The sequence below is a fragment of the Miscanthus floridulus genome, chromosome 19 (assembly GCF_019320115.1).
Source record: "Miscanthus floridulus cultivar M001 chromosome 19, ASM1932011v1, whole genome shotgun sequence".
NCBI classification, from domain to species: domain Eukaryota; kingdom Viridiplantae; phylum Streptophyta; class Magnoliopsida; order Poales; family Poaceae; genus Miscanthus; species Miscanthus floridulus.
In genome coordinates, this window is record NC_089598.1 from 103,427,876 (window position 1) to 103,442,854 (window position 14,979).

The following is a 14,979-nucleotide window of genomic DNA, read 5'->3' on the forward strand; positions in this document are numbered from 1 at the left end:
TGTGGGGTTTGAGGAAGGGTGTCCGTGGCAAGTCTTACCCTCGCATGTGTAATGCGAGGAGACTACGACTCGAACCCAGGACCTTCTGGTCATAGGCGGTAAGACTCTACCGCTTGCACCAGACCCGCCCTTCAAATAGTTGTAAAAGCAATATATCCAAAAAAAAATAGTATTATAATTTATAATGGAGCGAGTACTTATCGTGTCAACTCATAGGTTAGCGTTATGTTTGGTTACTTCCTAGTTTATTGGTGGTGTATAACAGTATAAGAGCATCTTTAGGAGTCTCTCTAAATCTCATTCTCTAAATTATTATTTGGAGAGTCATTTATATAAAAATCTGAAAGGATCTAACAATGCCTAGAGGAGGGATGAATAGGCGTATCTAAAAATTAACTACAAATGTTAAGTTCAAATTTGCCAGTCAATGTCGGAAGTCCCGGCGTTTGGGTCGAAACTCCCGACGTCGTCAGAAGTTCCAGCACAAACGTCAGCAGTCCCGACGTCTACATGAACTACAAAAGCAGTGCCAAATTTAATTTTGTGGATAAATAATCTTACAACCCCACTTCCTTGTGGTTTGGTGAAGAGGTTGGGCCACTCCCTTGACGCCGTAATGTCTTCAAACCGTAGATCGAGTCCAAACCCTAAAATAATGTTCAAGAGAGAGAAACAAACAAATACAAGTAATCTCTAGCAATCACAACAACAAGCACACGAGATACAAGAATTTATTCCGAGGTTCGACAACCCCACAAAGAAGCTCCTACGTCCTCGTTGTTGAGGTGACCACAAAGATCGGAGTCTATTCCACCTCCTTGCCTCTCTCAAAGCGACCACAAAGGTCACTTGAGCTTTCCACTAAGAAATCAAAGGGTAATACAAATTTTTCAAGGTTCTTCCATAAGATGGAAGTTCTTGGGCAACGCCTAGCCGGCTAGGGGCAAAGCCCCAAAAGTAATAGACGCAAAACCAACCGGCTTAACGAAGAAATCAAGTGCTCAAGCTTGCCAAAGTGATTATCTCACTTAATCCACTCTTCTTTTACTCAAAACCCTAAGGGAATCAAAGATTGGAGCAAAGAAGGAAGGAGAGGGGTGCTTTTCTTGCTTGGGAGCTGTTGAGACGAAGTTAGGTCAGCTGTGAATGAGTCTGTAACGGTTAGAAGTGAAGAGAGGGTTATTTATAATCTTAGTAGAAATATAACCGTTTAGATCTACGTCGGAAGTTCCAACGCACATCTCGGGACTTCCAACGTTAATAGAAAGTACTGTTCACACATGGTTAGAAGTCCGCGCGTACAAGTCAATGTCGGAATTCCCGACAAACGTCAGGACTTCTGGCGTGTGCAGACAGCCAACCAACCAGCAACGTTTTAGGTGTCGGGACTCTCGACATAGGTCGGGACTTTCGACTGTCGGGAGTTCCGACTCACGTCGGGACTTCCGACGCCCACAGTCACCGCGCAGGCTAAGTGACTAGGCGTCAGGACTTTCGGCATGAGTCGCGACTTTCGACGGTCAGGAGTTTCGACTTACATCGGGACTTCCGACACCGACAGTTACAGAAAAATATTCTATATGCTCGTGGAGTGCTAGAGTGTCTCTCTTTTGATTTTATTTTTATGCTTGAGCACTCTATCTTCCTCAGACCAACTAAGTTTGCATCCCTCTTTATAGTGCGGCGGATCCTAAAATAAAAAACAAAAACAAAACCTTTGGAGAACGTTTTGAGTTTGTCCACCTTTACAACTTCAAGATTTGAGGGATACCATTTCATCTTTATCAACTCTTTGAATCTTTCATGGGACTAATAGCTGCGACATATCTGATTAAGATCATATTAGTCCCTAATTTGGATGTCATCAATACATCAAAACTCACATAGGGGGCAAATGCACTTTCAAAATTGTTTTCTATATCTTTTCACTCTCTAACAATTTTTCTATATCTAGTGCGAGCCATTGTTGTCTTCTATTTTTGGCTAGCGAAAATACGGAATAGAATAACCAATTAGAGAAGTTGTTGGACCAAAATATCTATTCTTAGCATTTAGGAACGATATAGAGGGTCGGTTGGAGATGCTCTAAGCTAAGGGAGTTAAGGTAGATCTAGAATAAGAAAAATCCATCTATGATGAATTTTATACTACAAATTTATGTGATAGAGCTATCGTATATAAGAGTAAGAGATGCTAATACGACAGAATAAGGACAACCATAACTACAACTTATAGACAATGTTCAATTGTACTAAAGATGGAATCTTCAGTCACGAATCATAGTTGTTGACCATAAACATAACTAAAGGTATAAAGAAAACATTGGGTGATTTTAGTGATGGTGAATGAACTACGAGAAAAATCAAATTTAGAGTTGGAATGGCACGGTGGGCTGATGAATGGTCGTGGCCGTGGTCAGCGCCGAATGATCGGATGCACAAAAAATAGTCAAAGTGGGTTGGGAGTCCTACCAAACCGATCCTACAAAGAAAATACCATTACAATATACAGACAATTCTGCTAGGTATCATACACTGAAATAAGTCAAATTATGTGAACAGCCCTAGGTTAGGACGCATGTCATTCTTCTTTCTTCGTTTCGTTAAAACCGAGAAAATTGCAATTATAGGACGCGAAACAATGCGCTTCGCTATTATAGGACTCCAAACATCGACTTCGCTAAAATGACCCTTGAAACGTTAGCACCTTGTTATACATGACATTTGGTTTTTTTAATCACTTTTCTCAACTAAAATACATGTATTTTTCCATGATGTGACCGTATTGCCCACAGGGCTTCAATCCGACGTTAACAGAAAGCACTGTTCACACAGGGTCAGAAGTCCGCACGTGCAAGTCAATGTCGGAACTCCCAACAAACGTCAGGACGTCCGACGGTCGGGACTTCCGATGTACGTTGGGACTTCCGGTGTGTGCAGACAGTCAACCAACCAGCAATGCTTCAGGTGTCGGGACTCCCAACATGGGTCGGGACTTCCGTCGGACGCATAGAACCGGCCAGCAGAACCACAGGTGTCGGGACTTCTGACTTGGGTTGAGACTTCCGACTGTTGGGAGTTCCGACTCACGTCGAGACTTCCGACACCCACAGTCACCGCGCAGGCTAAGTGACTGGCGTCAGAACTTTAGGCATGAGTCGTGACTTCCGACGGTCGGGAGTTCCGGCTTACGTCGGGACTTCCAACACCGACAGTCACAGAAAAATATTCTATGTGCTCGTGGAGTGCTAGAGTGTCTCTCTTTTGAGTTTATTTTTATGCTTGAGCACTCTATCTTCCTTAGACCAACTAAGTTTGCATCCCTCTTTATAGTGTGGTGGATCCTAAATTCAAAAACAAAAATAAAACCTTTGGAGAGCGTTTTGAGTTCATCCACCTTTACAACTTCAAGATTTGAGGGATACCATTTCATCTTTATCAACTCTTTGAATCTTTCATGGGACTAATAGCTGCGACATATCTCATTAAGATCACATTAGTCCCTAATTTGGATGTCATCAATACATCAAAACCCACATAGGGGGCAAATGCACTTTCAAAATCGTTTTCTATATCTTTTCACTCTCCAACGGTTTCTCTATATCTAGTGCGAGCCATTGTTGTCTTCTATTTTTGGCTAGCGAAAATACGGAATAGAATAACCAATTAGAGAAGTTGTTGGACCAAAATCTCTATTCCTAGCATTTAGGAATGATACAGAGGGTCGGTTGGAGATGCTTTAAGCTAAGGGAGTTAATGGTGGATCTAGAATAAGAAAAATCCATCAATGATGAATTTTATACTGCAAATTTATGTGATAGAGCTATCAAGAGTAAGAGATGCTAATAGGACAAAATAAGGACAACCATAACTACAACTTATAGACAATGTTCAATTGTACTAAAGATGGAATCTTCGGTCACGAATCATAGTTGTTGACCATAAACATAACTAAAGGTATAAAGAAAACATTGGGTGATTTTAGTGATGGTGAATGAACTACGAGAAAAATCAAATTTAGAGTTGGAATGGCATGGTGGGATGATGAGTGGTCGTGGCCCTTGTCAGCGCCGAATGATCGGATGCACAAAAAACAGACAAAGTGGTTTGGGAGTCCTACCAAAGCGAACCTACAAAGAAAATACCATTACAATATACAGACAGTTCTGCTAGGTATCATACACTGAAATAAGTCGAATTATGTGAACAGCCCTAGGTTAGGACGCATGTCATTCTTCTTTCTCCGTTTCGTTAAAACCGAGAAAATTGCAATTATAGGACGCGAAACAATGCGCTTCGCTATTATATGACTCCAAATATCGACTTCGCTAAAACGACCCTTGAAACGTTAGCACTTTGTCATACATGACATTTGGTTTTTTTAATCACTTTTCTCAACTAAAATACATGTATTTTGCCATGATGTGACCGTATTGCCCTCAGGGCTTCAATTGACGTGGGATGGGGCTGCTGGCCGCTCGCTTGGCCTACCTGGCTGGCCGGCCGCGCCTAGGTCATTGCAGCTAGATGAATTCAGTTCGGACGAAATCACATTAGAAATCTATCGATAAATAAACAACTAATGTCTACGTCCAATCCAAATCTTTTATTCTGGTTCACTGATTTGATCTCTGTTCTTCAGCCTGAACCTCAACCGTGTTTGGTGTAGAACTTGATGTCCCTCCACCGGGACTCCATGTAGTGCGAGGGGTCCGTCTGCGTGTACACCCCGAACTTGAAGTAGTGGCGGTACCCGCCATGTCCCACGACGGTGAGCCGCTCCTCGCCGTCGACGAACACGGTGAGCGCCCCCGCGCCGACGTTGTGCACCACGTTGAGCCAGAACCAGCGGTCGTAGATGGAAGCGTCGACAACGCGTGCCTCATCGTGGTAGTACATGAGCCGGCCGCCGTACACGTGCAGCATCAGCGTCGTGTTCCGCCCCGACGCGCCGAACACCTGCATCACCGACACGCCGGAGGTCCCCGCCGGCACGTACCCGTAGCCCTCGAACTGCCACACCCCCGTCGTGTACCTCACCTGCACATAGCAACAACAAACCAAAAAAAATTGAAACGATTAGCAACGACGACAGCTCACTACTGGTGATCATAGGACATGATTAGCAACATGATTAGCATTGATCGTGAAGATTAGTGATGCTGCTGGCTTAATTTAATTAGTATATACGTTTAAAAGGATCTCGGAGCGCGGCTTGGTGGGGCTGCTGGGGCTCAAGGGCTTGTTGGTGCAGTACACCCACATCTGCCGCACGCCGTCGCGGAACTCGTACCGCTTCTCCAGCGGCAGGTCGTACGGGTGGTGCAGCTTGAACCGGTCCTCGGTGAGGTTGATAGCGACGAAGCCCAGGGTCGGGTCAACGCCAGCGGAGAACTGACCGCACCACGAGACCAAGACGATGAACAGGAGCATTAGAGGCCATGGCAGGGAGGAAGCATGAGCCATTTGCTCGATCGTGTGGATGAGCTTTCTTCTCGAGTTCACTTCACTGACACAACTCAGGCGCGCCCGGCCGGCCAGCCCAGACCGCGGCCAGCCAGGCAGGCTAGGCGAGAGGGCCAACAGCCCCATCCCACGTCAATTGAAGCCCTGAGGGCAATACGGTCACATCATGGTAAAATTACATGTATTTTAGTTGAGAAAAATGATTAAAAAGATCAAATATCATGTATAACAAAGTACTAACGTTTTAAAGGTCGTTTTAACAAAATCGATGTTTAGAATCATATAATAGCGAAGCGTATTATTTCGTGTCCTATGATTACAACTTTCTGGTTAAAACCAAAGCGGCGGCGTCGTCTATGATACACACACCACACTGCACTGAATTCGTCCAGAACTTGAATCGTCAGCATCCATCTCATCCGGCACAAAAAGGTCAAAAACCACACGGCGAAATGTTTTCCCCGTTGACTGACCAACGCGTTCTCAATGAAAACTTGAAAAGCACGCTGTGAGGCTCGATGGCCCCGTCAGCTAATTTTGGGTGAGAAATACTGTTCCGACTAAATTGTTATGGAAGAAAAATATCATTCCCAATAAAAAAGAGAAACCGAACAAGCTAAAACGTCAGCCGAACGGGGCCGGTGTCATTGTCGCTGCTGCTGCTGTCCTGCTCCTGCACCGCACGTCCGCACGAGAGGAAGGTGAGTGAGGAAGAAGAAACCGCATGCAGATGCTGCAGGGGACGACTAGTAGCGGACGAAGACGAACCGTCGGGGCCTGGATGCAAAGCAGCCTCGTCACGGACTCCGGAATAAAATACTTCGTACGTATAGCTCTCGTCCGTCCTCGCACACAGACACACTCTCTGCTTCCGCAAAGCTCCTCCTCCCTCCTCCTCAGGAGTCAGGACCAGAAATTTCTGTCCTCTCTCCCACCACCTCAGAACAGAACTGATCCTCCCCTTTTTTTCCTTTCTTTTTTTTCTTTTTCCCTCTTTCGCGAATCCGTCCGTCCGGTTCAGTTTCGACTCGCGCGGCCCAGAGCGCCCGTCCGAAACCGCCAAATTCCCTCCTCCTCGCCTCGCGGAGCTCAGCGATTTGAGGTAATAGTCTCTTCCCTCTTCCCCCACCCCCCCTCCCCCGTTCTCGGCGGTTTCTTGGGGGGTCGGGGTGTTCTCGGAAATCCTCGCCGTGTGTTGCGCTTGCAATTGCCTGAGTGGGTTTTGCCGCTCTGTGCGGTTTTGCAGTCGGTTCCGGTGTAATCCCCCCTCCTTTGGGTGAGAGGGCGTTACATCTGGTTCTTGCCTCGATTTTGCGTTGGGATTACGGGTGCCTGCCGGAGGGGTTGGGGTTGTGGTTGGTGAGGATAATGACTCGTGCGATCAGACTTAAAAATGCGTCTTTATGCTGACGGATGGTATTATATACAAATCTCCTTTTGTTTCTCGCGCACTAGAGCCTCTGATGATCAAGTAAAGCGCTAGTGCCTTGTGGAGATTGGTTGTGCGTGCATGGAGCCTTCGATGATCAAGTAAAGCAGGTAAAATAGCTTCCCCATGATGTTGGAATCATGCGAAAGTTTCCGGGGCCTGTAGTCTTGCTCAGCTCAATAAGTAGGATTGCTCGAATCATGTTGTTCATGTGTTATTCAGCGGCTTGGAATTTGGGGGCGCTACTTCTCTTGTGGTGTTGGTTGTGGAAGCAGTGTGCTTCATGATTCAGACGCCATTCCCGTGGTCTTTCTTTTGTCCTGTCCTTGAGCGTCCTTCAGCGGTCCCCGCACGTCAAATTTGATAGGCCAGGGATTTTGCGAGCTGTTGTGATGGTTTCCTGAATTATATGAGGGAAAAGTCTTGGCCTACTTCTACTTGCGAAGGAGAAAAGTTGCAACACGTGGGAAACCCTGCGGGGAGTGAGGACAAGGTTGAAGTTTTCAAGCTGTGATGTGTCCATGCGTTATGCTCACATTTTTCTGCTGCATCTGTTGCATTTCTGGGTGTGTATTGTCTTGGAAACTACTTGCTCATGTCATTGGCATGTCACTTAATGTGCGGCGTGGATGCTTGAATCCTCTTCAGTTATGGTTTTGTAGTTTTCTTCTGTACTCCATCCTTGGTTTATCTCACATAAATGGTAGTTGTCAAGTTAATCTGATTATCATGTCAAGTCATTATCTCTGAATAATTGCCCTGACACTGACAGCGATTGGAACTAACTATGGGGGAATCCTTGCTATTGCTGTTTGTTTATTTACTCCATCCTTAGTTGATTTAACAGAAATGGAACCTTTCATATATATTTGATTTTCGTGTCAAATCCTTGTCTTAACTGTCCTGAGAATGAATCAGTAGTTCTGATAAATATTACTAATTTGGATTTTCTTTATTGAACTGACACTGCAGAAAACTAACTGGTCTACTAGGAGCCTAGAGTGTGCCAGAATTTTTGCCACTGCTTGTCCTGACTTGCCAACCTACAATGGGATGGGGAAACACCATTACCAGGCGCCTCAAGGTTTTCTCTATGGCACTGTTTATCTACTTCGACTATAAGGTGTGATTCTATTCCTGTTCTCAATGATGTTTGTCCAAAGACAGCCCCTTGCATTCTCTCGAAACAGATTAACATCTTCTTGATGCACAAGCAGGCTGTTCAGAAGAGAGTTCAATGGGTTAGCACTGGTAAAAAGAGTGCTATATGGAAGAAAACACATGAGCGAAATGCTCGCCGTGTCCTCAACCTGATGATAGAGTTAGAAGGTTTATGGGTGAAAATGGGCCAATATTTATCCACAAGAGCAGATGTACTTCCTGAACCTTACATAAATGTCCTCAAGCAGTTGCAGGATTCACTTCCTCCACGCCCTTTTGAAGAGGTACGCATGCTTGTCCTTGAATGAATGGAAGAATCAAAGATTGATAATTCTTGTCTGGTCCTGATATAGTATTGACGTGCAGGTTACTTAAGCAATTACTTATCCTAGTTCTTGTCTCTGCTGTGCAGGTTCGTGGAACAATAGAGAAAGAACTTGGAGAACCCATGAGTGATCTATTTGCTGATTTTGTCGTGGACCCTCTCGCAACCGCATCAGTAAGTACTGTATTATCAAAGTGAACTTTAGTTATCTCACTGAGTCACCAGGTCACGGGTTCGAAGCAGCATCTCCGCAGATTTTGCGGGGGAAGGCTTGCCTCGGTTTTCCCCTTCCCCAGACCCCACTCATGTGGGAGCCTCCGGCACTGGGTCTGCCCTTTTTAACTTTAGTTATCTGATATAAATCATAGTGTGCTCATTTCATTTGAGCGTCCCAATGAACATTTGGTAACAGATAGCGCAAGTTCATCGTGCAACTCTAGCAGATGGCAGAGAAGTAGTTGTCAAAATTCAGCATGATGGTGTCAAGGAGATCATATTAGAGGTTTATCTCTAACCTGCAAGTATGCTGTCTAGCACAGTTGGAGTCTATTACATTTTTGTATTGGTGGTCAGGATCTGAAGAATGCAAAATCATTGGTTGAATGGATAGCGTGGGCAGAGCCTCAGTATGATTTTAATCCAATGATTGATGAATGGTGCAAGGAGGCTCCAAAGGAACTTGATTTCAACCATGAAGCAGGTATTTTCCTTGCTCAGGTTATTGCTAATATTGCCATATGCTTTCTGCGCGATTTTCCATGTTCTGTCCCTCTCTTTAAAATTAGAGTCAAAGCCTAGTGGCTCATGAAGAGATTGTCTTGATGATGTATGGTATAAATTCTTCAATTTTAGAGAATACTAGGGCCGTCTCCAGGAATCTTAGTCGCAAAACTGACTGTGGGAGTGGCAGTGTTTCCAATGCTGTTGATGTACTCATTCCAGAAGTTATTCAGGTCTATCTGTCAGTTTCTATACTGTTTGTCATATTAATTTCCGAAAATCAAGCTACCGTCATCTGACAGACTGTTCTTTTGTGTGTCAGTCAACTGACAAGGTTCTAATTTTGGAATATATGGATGGGATTCGCTTAAATGATAATGATTCATTGGAGGCATTTGGTGTTGACAAGCAAAAACTGGTCGAAGAGATAACCCGTGCATACGCTCATCAAATATACATTGATGGCTTCTTTAATGGCGACCCTCACCCTGGTATTTAGATTATATTCATTTTGGGAAGGTTTCTTTCACCTTTCCGCTCTGCATTGATTGCACATTAATTCATAGTCGCATGCATTTTTCTCTTCTGTAGGCAATTTTCTTGTGAGCAAGGAACCTCCGCATAAACCGATTCTCCTTGACTTTGGGCTCACTAAGCGCATATCTAAATCTATGACGCAGGCACTAGCAAAAATGTTTTTGTCATGCGCAGAGGTTTGTGAACCTTGATCTTCTAAATAATGCACATTCCCTTCTTTCCTTACTGTAGATAGTACCTTGCTAGTATAATATAAAACTATTCCCTTCTTTTCTTACTGTAGATTCAGAACCCATGCAAGCATGCATTGTTTACTTTCTTGTCTTTTCTTTTAACAATATTATCTGTCTTTTGGTATTACTCGTTCATGATGTGATAAGACTGGTAATTAAGATGCCCATATCCCCAATAAGTGAAATCAAGCAGCCTTGGGAGATATGTCCTCAAGCTATATCCCTAAGCTGTAAGCAATAAGTTGAGAACTGAGCAATAGCTCGCCTGGTAGAGCCTCCAGCTGAGAGGGAGGACACCCAGGCTTAAACCTAAGTGCTCAAAGGTCATATACCTCCCTGAAGAGTTCGATACTCCCCTCTCATAAGACGATTAGACGAATTCAAAGGGATGTCTCTCCCTGGACCTGGAGTCACTTGACTTGTTTTTGGAAATTTTGACATTTCATACCCAAGTTTACAAAATAGCTTGCCATGTAGTTTCCAGCTTATCATACTTTAGTTAATTGATGTAACATGTTGATCTGTAGGGAGATCATGTGGCACTGCTGTCAGCATTTTCAGAGATGGGGCTTAAACTGCGGGTTGACATGCCTCAGCAGGCTATGGATATTACCACAATATTCTTTCGCCAGTCAACCACAGCAAGTGAAGCAAAGGTAGGCTGAAGTCTACTAGATCCATTGTTCGTCATCTTGTCTCCATTTTAGTAATTTTGGATATTTGGAGTAACAGTTTATTTGTGGTTATTCATACTTATTAGGAGAACATAAAGGCACTAAATGACCAAAGCGAGAGAAATAAAAAAGCTCTTCAAGAAAAGATGAAATTGAACAAGAAGGAGGTTCAACGCTTTAATCCTGTGAGTTGGAATGCTTGGCTTGCTACTTTCCAGTTTCCACAGCCAATAAATGGGGTGTCACATGGACATTTTCATGCCTTTAGGTTGATGCTTTCCCTGGGGATGCCATAATATTTATGAGGGTCTTGAATCTCCTCAGAGGTACAGTATGTGTTTGGTTTGGGCTTACTCGTTCCTCTAAGGTATCCAGTATCTTAATGACATTTATTTTTTCAAAAAAAAACCTGCAGGTCTTTCAGCTTCACTAAATGTTAGGATAGTTTATCTGGACATCATGAGGCCATTTGCTGAATCAACTTTGTTAGGGTGAGATGCTATTTACTTGACATTGTCATGCCAATGGTTGCACCATCTTTATAGTAAAAACGTCACCTCGCTCATTTTTTTCATTGCTGATTTTTATGTCTTCACTTTGGTCAGGAGTTTGACACACGGACAAATACCTAACAGTCAGTGGATTTTTGACTCACCTGCTAACTCTGATGTGGAGTCTAAACTGAGAAATTATCTGCTTGAGTTGGGAAGAGACAAAATTTTAGGAATACAAGTAGGACTCTCCTATGAATCTATTATTCAACTACGCTTGCAGAAATTCTGTACAAAATTTAGGATCTATGTGCGGAGCACTTACATTTGTGTCTTCCCTAGGTCTGCGCATATAAAGATGGAAAGGTCATAATAGATACTGCTGCTGGTATGTTGGGGAAGTATGATCCCCGACCTGTTCAACCTGATTCTCTCTTTCCTGTTTTCTCAGTGACTAAGGGTATCACTGCTGGGATGGTACATTGGCTTGTGGACAAAGGGTGAGTATTAATCCAGTGCCTAGTTTCTTTTAACCTTGCCAGTTTAAATCTGTCTGCATGATATTAGTTTACACTATATTACAGAATTTGGTGTGCGTATAAATTGTTTCTCATCTTTACTTATAGCATCTTCATGGAATCTTTCTGTAACATTGTGGCATTCCACTCCTTTATAATATCCCAACTGGTTTGCCTACAAAACAAGGATATTCGTTCTTTATATGCTTATTACATGGAAAATTGCTTACTTAATGGTCCACCTGGGACTATTTTAAGAAAAATGGTCCAACAACCATTTCTAACCTGTCTGTTTTTGTGAGTGTAATGTAGAATTGTCAAAATAGATGTTAAGAACTTCAACTGTGCATTTTGACATTTATTCGACAAGTTGAAGTTGCACCAGCTATTGTGTGACATCATAATCCAATCTTTCAGGAAGCTGAAGTATGAGGAAACAGTTGCCAACATATGGCCAAATTTTGGAACTAATGGAAAGGAGTTAATAAAGGTAACATATAAAACTTCGCCGCGTCTGTTATTTGATGAGACATGACATTTCTTGGCTAATAGACTATCTCATTGGCTACTTCCTAAATCCTAATAAAGGTCCATCATCTTCTAAATCACACATCCGGTTTGCACAATGCACTGGGTGATGTGGTGAAGAATGATCCTTTGTTGGTATGTGACTGGGAGGAGACACTAAACCAGATTACGAAGTGTACACCTGAGATCGAACCTGGTTCCACACAAATTTACCATTACCTCTCCTTTGGTTGGCTGTGTGGGGGAGTCATAGAGGTATGTTTCTTCCTGCCATCACATAAATTGAGCCTTGTTTGTAATGAGAGAGTTGACCTTTGTTAATTATGTTAATAGACTGTTGTGTGGGTCATACTAATTTTAAGGTTAATGCTTAGCTAAATTTAGATGTAAACCCCCATCAAGTTATCTTGTTTGGGTCCCATAGCTTAATTATGGGGGTCTGTAAGTCAATGTAATGTTGTAACTGAATTTCATGAATCTAACTCTGGTATTTGACAATAATAGCATGCATCTGGGAAGAAGTTTCAAGAGGTTCTAGAAGAGGCTATTGTTCGTCCTCTTCACATTGAGGGGGAGCTATATGTTGGCATTCCACCAGGTATGTTGCAGATCTCTTATGAATCAGGGCTTAGACTGACTACAAATATTAGATCCTTTTTTTAACACTGTGCACTTAATCTGTAGCTTATTTTATGATAAGAAATCCAATTTGCTCTCGAGATTTATTTCTGGTTGTCCTCAGGAGCAAGAAAAAATAATTTGATATCTCGAATATTAGATTTTCCTACCTAGGAGGGAATGGGGGGGGGGGGGGGGGGGGGGGGGTGTTCAATGGAGGGCAGATATTTGTCAGCCAAACTAGTGTGGGAGAGACTACATATGCATCTGTAGAGTACTGCATCGGTTTAATGATTTAAATTTTTGTACTAATGAAGTTTAAGGCTTCAGCGCCACAGTTTTAGCATTTCATGTTGCAATAGTAAATTTCAGGTAGTCACCCTTTCTGTATGATTTCACAATGTTTAGTGCTTATTTGGTCAGTTTATATAAAAGGTAGTAAATCTTTATCTTGAAGTTTCAAGCTCCTCGATGGAATATTTACTCTTACCGATATGCATACTATCTTGTTCTAATACCCTTTTGTCTGACATCCATGGCATTCTCAGGTGTTGAATCTCGGCTGGCAGCGCTGACAGTTGACACCGAGGAGCTCCAGAAGCTATCAGGAATCAGGGCAGGGGCAGATGTGCCACCAGCTTTGCTGAACAACATCGCGCAGATGGCGTCTGGCCTACCAGCTCTTTTCAACACGCTAAATGTCCGGCGGGCCATCATCCCTGCTGCCAATGGCCACTGCTCCGCTCGTGCGCTAGCTCGATACTACGCGGCGCTAGCGACAGGTGGTTCTGTTCCTCCGCCGCACTCTTCCGGCTCCAAGCCGCCCCTCGGCAGCCATGTGCACACCCCCAAGTTCCCGACCGCGCCACTCAAGAAGAAGGGCACTGGAAAGAAGAAGGGCTGCAGTGGCTCCACGGGAAACCTCCAGCATGTCAGCAGCACTGACAAGAACGGGTACAGCCAGCTGCGCACCAGCGACGCCGACAGTGAAGCTGCGGCGGTGGTGTTGGGAAGTGGCGGCAGCAGCAGGATGTTCAGCAGCGACAAGATCCTCGACGCGTTCATGGGCGTCGGCGAGTACGAGGGCATGGCGCAACAGGACGGCAAGTTCGGGCTCGGGTTCAGGAGGTACAACAATGCCAGCAGCGGCAAGATGAGGTACTTCGGTCACTCCGGGATGGGCGGGTCGACCGGGTTCTGCGACGTGGAGAACAACTTTGCCATCGCGGTTATGGTGAACAAGCTGTCGCTGGGGAGCGTCACGCGCGGCGTCATCCGGCTCGTCCTTGAAGAACTGGGCCTGCCTGTGCCGGACGAGTACTCGGCCACCGGGGAGAAGGGGCCTGACATGGTGCTCAACCTGACGCCACCTGAGCAGCTGAGATGACAGACGGCGCAAACCAGTTTGGTTTGATAACTTGTGTGAAACAAGATATAGCGCATAGAAGGTGCATGGTGGTGGTGGGTTACAGAAATTTTCGTGGTACAGTATATACCCGTATTAATTAGTATATGGTATATATACATGCGTGCCACTTTGATTTTGACGTGGCATGTAAAACTCCGAGGACTGTTTGCTTCGGCAAATTCTACTGTGTAATGTGTACGGTGGTGAAAGAAAATGGTAACCTGGTATAGTGAAATACAGACTTTGTGGGGGATAAATCTGCACGCTCTACAAGCTGAGTACTGGGAATGTTCCTTTCAGTGGCCAGTACAAAAAATTATTGAATAATATTTATTGGGGCGGGCTCGGCTTGCTTCTTAGATTTTTTTTAAAAAAATAATATTTTTTAACGATTAATTGCAAATCTAGAAGCTGATATACTAAAATTTGACATTTAGCATCCTGTCGGCCTACCAACGGCCGATAGACAGGCCTACGTACGTGGAGGGCCGACAGATCAGGAAGTCGGCTGCCCAGTTGCCGATAGCACTGTTGGGCCTCACCCGATAGACGTCGCCGCAGATGGCTCACGTCCCCTTCCCATCGACTATGCTCGGGCGCGGGCAGGCGCCTCTCGTCCGAGGTCACCTGGCGCCCCTGCCGCCGCCGCCAGCGGCACTCGGTGCCCTCTCGTCAGTACCCTCCCCGACCTCGAGGACGACGAGATAAACGCGACCACAGTGCCTGCGGCCATGGTATCTGATCTCCTAGCGTTGTTTGATCTGCTCATGGTTGTCAGTTTGTGCCTGAAGTTTCTGAATTTCTTGTGCAAAGAACCGATAGCTACTCCGTATGGATTATTGTAGTATAGGATTCAATCATAACTAGTTATA

General features: G+C 44.4%; 2 protein-coding genes across 6 annotated transcripts; one reads left to right on the forward strand and one right to left on the reverse strand.

Annotated features, from left to right (window-relative positions):
- Positions 1-4,649: 4,649 nt before the first annotated feature.
- On the reverse strand, positions 4,650-5,591 carry LOC136526525 (citrate-binding protein-like). Its single transcript, XM_066519166.1, has 2 exons — positions 5,190-5,591; positions 4,650-5,039 (listed from the first exon to the last, which is right to left on the reverse strand). Exons 1-2 carry the CDS (start codon positions 5,589-5,591, stop codon positions 4,650-4,652), a joined length of 792 nt encoding a protein of 263 aa, XP_066375263.1.
- A 651-nt stretch (positions 5,592-6,242) lies between these two features.
- LOC136525149 (uncharacterized) lies at positions 6,243-14,342 on the forward strand. 5 transcript variants are annotated; one of them, XM_066518148.1, is made up of 20 exons: positions 6,243-6,288; positions 6,487-6,567; positions 7,867-8,017; positions 8,112-8,339; positions 8,468-8,554; positions 8,793-8,882; positions 8,954-9,080; positions 9,233-9,333; positions 9,423-9,591; positions 9,692-9,813; positions 10,398-10,526; positions 10,631-10,729; positions 10,813-10,870; positions 10,960-11,035; positions 11,150-11,276; positions 11,378-11,535; positions 11,971-12,043; positions 12,142-12,336; positions 12,586-12,679; positions 13,248-14,342. In XM_066518148.1, the coding sequence occupies exons 3-20, from the start codon at positions 7,943-7,945 to the stop codon at positions 14,084-14,086; spliced, it is 2,847 nt and encodes a 948-aa protein (XP_066374245.1). In that variant the 5' UTR covers positions 6,243-6,288; positions 6,487-6,567; positions 7,867-7,942; the 3' UTR covers positions 14,087-14,342. The 5 variants fall into 5 exon arrangements, with proteins under 5 accessions (XP_066374245.1, XP_066374249.1, XP_066374244.1 ...); XM_066518152.1 differs by lacking the exon at positions 6,487-6,567 and having other exon boundaries at positions 6,269-6,288; XM_066518147.1 differs by lacking the exon at positions 6,243-6,288 and having other exon boundaries at positions 6,300-6,567.
- Positions 14,343-14,979: the final 637 nt, after the last annotated feature.